General features: G+C 33.0%; 1 protein-coding gene across 1 annotated transcript in view; it reads left to right on the top strand.

Annotated features, from left to right (window-relative positions):
- LOC135199265 (BLOC-3 complex member HPS1-like) overlaps nucleotides 1-8,288 on the top strand; it is an 89,161-nt gene extending 80,873 nt beyond the window's left edge. Inside the window, exons 8-9 of the mRNA XM_064227154.1 lie at nucleotides 1-181; nucleotides 982-8,288. Coding sequence (XP_064083224.1) covers nucleotides 1-181; nucleotides 982-1,812 — 1,012 coding nt within the window. The 3' untranslated portion in view covers nucleotides 1,813-8,288. The remainder of the gene's footprint in view (nucleotides 182-981) is intronic.
- The last annotated feature ends 599 nt before the right edge of the window (nucleotides 8,289-8,887 follow it).

Below are 8,887 nucleotides of genomic sequence, written 5' to 3' on the forward strand. Positions count from 1 at the left end.
GCTATCAATACAGTTGACTACCTTAATGACAGCACTGGATGAAATGGTGTCAGGAAATGTCAATGGCCGTGGAAAACTATTGCTTGATGTGTGTGATACAGTAGTCAGAAAATCTCAGGAGCTTGCTAAACGTCTTCCAAGAGGGAAGGCTGCAGAGCGTTCTGAAAAAGCATTACAGCAGGTGAGGAAATTAACAGAGACTATCTTTTTTACCGATTATAGTATGAAATTAAGTGCTAGTCATTTCATATGTTGTATGAGATGATATAAATATTGAAATCAATACTGTCTAATGTAGGTTTAAGATTAAACTCTTTGTTTCAAGGCTTCGTGTTGCATTATAAAAACAGTATCTTTGATAATCACAGACTTAGAGCAATGAATCTAATAGTAACAAATTAAAAGTCATTTAACCCACTGAACTGATATTGTCTTATGTTTTAGATCGGTGGATATTAGGTTAATATCGTCACCAATTTCCAGAGTGTAAAGAATACAACAATAATATTAGGATACATTTTGCATGATCAAAAGTCTTGTTCAGAAATTCATCCCCTTTATTTTTGTTTCATTGGAAAAGTTGCAGTTTATTATGGAGACCTTAGTATTTTCTGTATATGCCTGCGTATAAAGCTACTGCATATAAGATGATCCCCCCCCTTTTTCATGTAAAAATGTAGGTGTAGAGGTATGTTCATCCAGTTGTGTTGTTTACAGTGTTGATAGTTGTGGGGGTAGTTAACTATTGGTCTGTCAACATTCCAGGGTTTAGCTTATCATTGAAAATCTTGGCAAGATTTAAGGTTAAATTAAACACCTTCATATGCAGTAGTATTATGCACATGGATTGATAATACTAACTTTTGATAATACTAACTTTTAAAAACTTGATGAAAAGTTTGCATGAAAAAAAATTGAATTTTCTCAAATAAATTTTTGTCTCATTTTCAATATCATATAAATTCTTAATCTATTTTTCAGATGGGGCTCCGATGGGATAACATCAAGAAGAGTGGATTGGAAGAATGGCTAAGAAATGGGGTTGATTCAGAAGTCCCAACCAAAGTAGATGCATCACTAACATCTCTTGTAGAGGCTACTCGGTCTGCTTGGCGGGTTTGTTGTCTTGGAGTCAGTTTAGCAACTGCTGCTAGTTTGGTTGAGTCAGCAGTTGCAATTGCTTCTGAGCGTATGGCTGATTACTGCCACTTTTTAGAAGTTAAGGCTTTGAGAAATATGACTTTAGGTTGCCGCTCTGCCCTCACTATAAATAAGTATCTTGAAGAGTTTCCAGGTTTGGTTCATTTTTTGTATGTTGACAGATCAAATCACCAACTCACTTCTCCTACTCTAATGATGGAGGATGCTGGAGAAACTTCTAAGGATTCTGAGCCTTCGGCTAATGGTGCACGTGCTCTAACGGTTGCTCGTGTGTGGTCCATGGTGGAATTTGCCCGTTCTCATCTCTCAAAGGGTCACTTGTCTCTAATGTGGAAAGACACTACTTTCAGTTATGCATATTTCTTATGGTTTGAAGATAGCAGTGGTAACCCACTGAAACCAGGTGAAATTGAAGAAGGTATTCAGGAAATGTTGCCTTTGCCTGGTGTCCTCTGTGAGGATTTCTACAGATCTCTGACCACACAAGCATTCCCGGGGATGGATCCCAGCCGTTTAAGAGTTTATGAGTTATTCTGCATTCATCTTGGCCTTGCTACATCGCCTTGTGTTTTAGAACATACCCGCAGACTTGCTGCAACTATCTGGGAAGTTGCAGGACCCATTGATGCTAATCCAGCAGATTTACTGTAAAGTCTTATCCAATGGTTGCTTGCACCACTGCTGATCCAAGGAAGCATTTTTTGCTTTAATGGATTTTTATATCTCAATTATTCTAGATCTGCATTTGGACGCCTTGCAAAAAATTTTTTTACTCTAGAAAAAGGAATGGTTAAAGGTATGAATTTGCAAACTTTTAGCCTATAGATTATTGCACATGCTGGACACCATTCCATTCAGGTATATGTTCACATGGCCGGTGATTTGAGAATAAATTGATCTATTTTCTTGGTTACATTTAGTTATGTATATTTTGGTTCCTGTGTACACTAGTCAATTTTATACTTGTGCCAATGAACGGATGCAAATTCTTATGAATGCTTACCATTGAATACTCATTCCTTAACTGTATTTTAAATGTTATATTTTTAATATTTTATTTCCTTCAGTCAGAATTGCGGAAAAGTTAAATGTTTATGAATATTGATTAATTTTTGCTTTTGGTTTTCCTCCTCTTTTTTTTCTTTTTTTACTTGCTTTAGGTACCATGACAATCGCTGATTTTTAGGTTAAAAGTGCATTATTCTGGAGTAACGTGACACACATTTGGTCAGTTTGACTTGTATTTGTTTGTCATTGTCAGTCATTGTATGTGTAGTGGCTATTCACTGGTCATTGTGATAAGAATTAGCAGTGATTTAAAGGTTCACCTTTCAATTTTACTTTATTATTGTTATCTGATATACCTAATTTACTATTTTGTTAATAATAGGAAATTTTATTATGTAAGATATGTACATGCATTAAGAGAGAATGAAGAAGTCTTATTTTGTTAAAATGCATTAATTCATCATGATAATGCCCAAAGCAGAATGACAGTAGAAGTGGTAGAGATACCCTTTGTTTTGCTACAACTGACTGGAAGCTTTGACAGAAATAGCAAACATGGCAATGATCATACTTTCATAAAGCTTTCAAATGAATCGATGGCTTCCCCTAAGAAAAATTCGCTCAACATTTTACAAATTGATATTGAAACAGGTGATTATGAGTGGGAAGGTTTCACTTTTAAATTTGTGAAATCTATATTTAACATTTACTGTACTTTGAGTGAGAAAAGTCAGCTCAGGAAAGTGTTCATCTATTATTTGTGAATACCATTAATTTACAGGACCAGTTTTGTACCATCAAAATTTCTAAATTGCATTCACTTAGAAAGGGTCCCTGTCTTTGATACACACAATATTTACATTCCGTTTTGATTTTTGACGATACATTTTTGAATAGTGAAGTAATCTTTCAACACTGTGTACATTTTACCTTCTGGTTTCAAGTGCTTTCTTTAAGATGAAATTTTTACATTAAATTATCTTTGAAAATTTGGAGCTTTCAGTAAATGAAAAGTGTTAGTAAAATGCACTTTAATCTGTATATGTGGTGTCTTTACAGAACTTATTTTATTACTATTTTCTGTAAAGTTTGCTTCTTTTATTTAAAGTGTTGACAAAAGGTGGTTGTGGATCCTAAATATCTATCCAATTTGAAGAAAATGTGTACTTTGTTGTTAGGTTTCCTTGGTGAAAATTTGCAGTTGCTGTAATGTTGACTCTGTGCATGTACAAATGTCATTATTTATTTTTTGTGTATAGATTTTGTCCCTTGTATCTACAGTTTTTATAGTAGACCAACTACCTTTGGATACTTAAGCTGTGCTTTCCCTTAGATATTCAAGTTGGGTAAGATTAAAGTTTCTCTGAATATAGGAAATAAAGACTTTAGTGAGATCTGAAACTAAAAAGAACAGACCTTAGTTTACTTTTTGTCTCATAGAATTAAGCTTTAATCGCATTTGGTATATTAGGATAGAAAATGTGACAAACATGAATAGTAAATGTAATCTTCATTAAAACATTTACTTCTTTGCTAAGACATTTTTTGTTTGTGTTTCATTATTTGGATAATTTTCTTATACACTAAACAAACATTTACCCCCAAAGGGAACCATTATAATAAGCAAATTGGCCGTAAAAGTAAACAAGCTATAAATAATTCGTCTTTTTATTTTTGTGTAATTTGGATTCAATCTTTTTCTATCAGTGGTGGAAAATTGGTGAATGCGCTTGTTACTGTTGGATATGAAAGTGATGTTGCTGTTTTTGATCTCTCAGCTTGACCAGCAGCAGGAGTTTTACATCACTGTATGATTTTGATTGATGCAGTAACATTTTGGAAAATGTTAACAGTAGCTGAATATGAGTTCTGTGTTGATTAGTAAATATTGTAGCCAGTGACTTGGTTTAGCTTTATAAAGGACCAGATAACAAAATAAAAAGAATAAGAGAAGTATAAATGTAGTGGTAATAAACTTTCCAGGCAGATCAAATTGTTAGCAAACACAGGAAGGTGCTTAATTCATATTCAGGAAGTAGCAAGTGATATGTTGCAATGTAGCTATGACAATGTGGACTTTGAGTTGTTAACACTATGTGCAATATAAATTTCTTTTGACCAATTTATCATAATTGTGTAAATGGTACCATTTTATGAATAATTTTTTGCTAGAATGAGTGTTCTGGGTCCAGGGGTTTGTTTAGGTGTCATAGTACTAGTAATGGAGGTGGGTAAGTTATGTCAAGTGAACTTTTGTTCACTTAATGAAGGTGCTGAGATGTAGTTGATCATGGGGTATGTCAACTTTTATTAGTTTGACATCTAGTGCAAAACTGAAATTAATTTCTTGGTTTTTCTTGAATTTTTAAGTTTTGCAACTTAATATAGCCCATCCTTTAACAAGAGTTTTATCACCACTTTTCTCTTTTCGCATGTCCTGTGTGAATCTTGTATCCATGAAGCCTGGGTTAGGGAAGAAGGTTGCCAATGTTATGACATAGGCAGAGCAGCTGTGAGTTTCCCAAGATAAAGCATTGGAAAGAGTGCAGTGCATTTTGATCCTGTTGCTCTTCATAATCACTGTCCTCGTTTAATTATGAGTTAGTTTTATAGAGTTTCAGTCATTAATTTTCTGATGCCAAGCTGACATTCCACAGTAGACTGATGTATGCATTTGCTCACCCATTAACTTTGCTGATTGTTAGAGTTGGATTAGTTTCAGTATTAGCTAAGAAATAGTTTGTCCATGACTTAAGCTAGTCAGTTTTGCGATTTTAGTAAGAAGGAATTTGGTCATGTGTCCTTTCTGCTTGTCAAGACTTTAAAAGTATATACCAAATTTGCTGTTAATTTGGAGCATTTATTTGCATTTGAGTGTATTTGCAGGACTTCATTTTGGTGATATTTTGAAATTTGTAGAACTGTCTCTATTGTTAATATTGAATAAATTGCTGCTCATTATGTTTGAAAAGTTGGTCACAAATTATGTACACAAAAAGTTAAATACCTAAGAAAATATACCACTGAGTTAGCTAATGAAGTGCTTTGAAGTTCATGAATTTGATTTGTAGATTGTCTGCTGTTTTATGCTATATATTTAGTGTGATGAAGTCGGAGGTTTCTTGGTAGAGAATTAACTTGTTACATTAAAAAAATTTGTTGGCTGTAGACAATTTATATCTTTATATATTTATGTAGTCTACGTAGAAATGTGTGTTAAATGTTCCCTTATTTTAAGATTGGAAGGGAGCTGATGTCTGGTAGTAACTTATCAGAGATATGCTTACTGTTAAGGGAACAGTTATAGCTAAAATATTTTTGAAAGAGTACTGAGTAACTTTTGTACTGTAACAAAATTGACTTGATAAGTTTACCTTATTCTCAAAATAGTATACACTTCGCATTCATACATTTCAGTTTCTTTATAAAGCTAGGACTAGATGTGACTCTAACTTAAAGTGAAAAATAGAGGTGTTTTCACCCTTTTCAGTCATGAGCTATATGGTTATTTTATATACTATAGTGTACATTAATGCACCATTTTGCATCATTAACTATGCAGCTGTTTTATACATAGTTTGTATTAATGACATTCCTTTTATTTATTGTTTTTGTCATGGTCTGTTGCTTTATTTTGTAGTTTAGCGAAGGGCATAGTAACAATATTCCAAGAAATGGGTGGATATATGGTGATTTGGAATAGAGTATTTGAAAAGTTAAGCTGTTTAGGTGTTAATTCCTTATAAACTCCATATTTCCAGTTTTCATTGTTTTAGGTTACACTTTTGAGCCTTGAAAGAAAATTGTCTAGCTGAAGGTTTTACTTCTGTATACACAGATTATATATTCATGTGTTATGTTTTACCTGATCATGGGATCAGTCAGTCAGTGTTTCTATACATTTGGATGTCCCATAATTACTCGTGAATACATTCCTTGTGGTTGACTTGTGCTGCCAAAATCGTGAGGAAGAAGAGTTAATATGTTGGGAGGTGAAATTGTTCTCTCAGTCCTCCATATCTACACTTTTGAAATCATGCAACGAAACTTTTTGTAAACTGATAGGGTAAGTAGGCAAAATTGGCTTTTGGGCTTTGATGAAAATTTCACAATGACAGATTCACCTCTGAATGATGCTGCATTCCCTGCCAAAGACGTAAAAGCATTAGGGGTTCTTCTACTTATAGTGTGATACTCTGTTATTTATTTAAAATTATATTATTTTATAGGTTTTTATTAAGAGTAAATCAAACTGCATATCTTTAAATTGTGTACAACTGTTATTGGAAATTATTTTCATGTTTTGGTAGTGTTACAAGGCAAAACACAGTACCTACTATATGATCTCAGAAGCTAATGTTCATTTATACTGTCATATCTATAGGCTGATCTTTTCATCAAATTTGACCGAATCTAAACAGTATTGTTCATCCTGCTGTAACTACATCACTTTTGTTAGTTTGTACTTGACAGATGGCAAGTTCTCTTGTTGTACATGTGATCTTTCAGTTGTTAATGAGTGAAACAGTCTATCCAGAAGTTAAGTAAAAAATGAAGACACTAGTGATTAGTGGTGTAACCCCAATGGCAAAGTAGTCACCAATTCATTGTTTTAATAATTTTTTTAAACATGGCAACTGATTATTATACATAACTCCATTTGACATAATGCCAACTATGTGACTATGATAATCCTAATTTCCCTTAAAAAGTGGACTATTGTTACATATGATTTGAGTAGTGTATTGCAATATGGATTAGAAGTTGGCATACTACCTGAAAGATGCAAAATGTTTCCTGATTTTACAACAGTTTGTTCCGACACGTTGTACAAACCCTCGGTCCTTTACATAAGGAATAGTGATTCCTTATGTTAAGGACCTCAGGTTTGTATAGTTAGAAAAAATACAATTTACTTTCAAAAATTGTATTTTTCCTAACTATAAACCTGAGGTCCTTTACATAAGGAATTACCATTCCTTATTTAAAGGAACGAGGGTTTTGTATAGTTAGGAAAAATACAATTTGCTTTCAAAAATTGTGATTTTTACAAGAGAAGAGTGACAAATAGATAGTGCTACTTCTGATGGCAAATAACTATTTGGAGAAACTAGGAACTGCTCTTACCTGAGTTGCCAGAGGTAGATAAACTACACTGTCACTATAGAAACTTACCATTTTACTCTTCTGCTGATACAGTATTTTAGTTTTTCAAGCACACCCTGCAACTGTAATGATAACGACTGTTATCTCTAGATAAGTCAGGTGCTGCTGCCTTTTGCTAATAGAAGCAAATGCCAGCAACATTAGGTATGCATAATGCTGCTGCTTCTCCATATATGGTCATTACTGGCTGTGCACATTAGAAGCATTCAAAAAAATTTTTGTTCCGGAAATTATCCAAGTTTGGGTGTTGTGTTGCATTTTCATTGACCAAAGAAGTTTTTTTTCTGGTCCCATAACTTTCAGCTTTACATTTTTACGAGGAAGTACTCTCCATGATAGTACCTTTGTTATGCAATCAGTTGAGTTTTGGATGGTCTGGTTCATTGTCTACTGACAGATTACAGTACATATGTGTAAGATAAAGATTTGAAATGAGTTTAAGGAAATTGTCATGGTTTTTACATGGTGTGATCTATATTGAATAAGGACAATTGTGCAGCAGTACTTATGTACATATTATAAGCATGAGACTGAAAATTACCTTGTACTTTTTATAATATGAACCATGACGTAGAGTTTATTATCTCAATGAATGTATGGTTGAAATGTTACATTCCATGACAGTAGTCAATACATGTGCCAACATATTTACAAAGACATTCCATATTTTCTTGTACAGTTATAATGTGTAACCTGTAATATTTTTTACTTCATGAATGGTATTATTGTATTGAAATGAAGGTTATAAAGTGGCTTGTATCTGTAAAATAGTGTCTTGGTGACAATGAAACTTGTTAAGATTTTACTAAAACTCTGCTGCTTTTTAGTTCCATATCTATATACCAATAAGTTGAGTTATACTTCAGTTGAGACAGGGAGCACTCTTGAAAGTATTAGATATTGCAAGGTTACTCAGTTTTATTGATAAGAATATTAAGAATAAAAAAATATTGGATTAAGCTTGTTTCTTTAAAAGCCCCTCTTTTTGTGAAATCCAGAGAATATGTTTCTTGGACATTTTATGGAATTTCTTGTGAAAACGGGTCAGAACAAAGGAATTGTTCATTATACAATAGGATGTGCAAATTAGTCTCCTGTCAGGACTAATCAAATTCATGAAAGCATTCTGTAAACATTTTTGTGAAGAACTAAAGTATTATTCACAGAAAGACATTTTAAGTGTTAGAGTTTTTCAGAGTGCAACACACATTTATGAAATCAGCTCTAAACTTAGGAGAAATCTTAGTTGTAATTACATACTCATGTGACTAAATTCTTGATTTATTTGATAAAAAAATGGTCAATTTGGGAAATTTTTTATTCTGAATTCACTTTATATGTGGAAGGTAATTTTTGTTTTATTCTGTTCTTCATAGTACTGTTTCCTGGCATAGTCCATGTTAAACTGGTGATGTAATATGGAACATTCTAACTTAAGCATCTTTTATTGAGAGTAGAATGCTTTATAATCTTGGCAGAATTTATCATTTTTAGCATATAGATATGATTAACAGCATCATATGCTGGTTTTACGTGTGCTAGTTTGCATAAA

Source organism: Macrobrachium nipponense, chromosome 23, assembly GCF_015104395.2.
Source record: "Macrobrachium nipponense isolate FS-2020 chromosome 23, ASM1510439v2, whole genome shotgun sequence".
NCBI lineage: Eukaryota > Metazoa > Arthropoda > Malacostraca > Decapoda > Palaemonidae > Macrobrachium > Macrobrachium nipponense.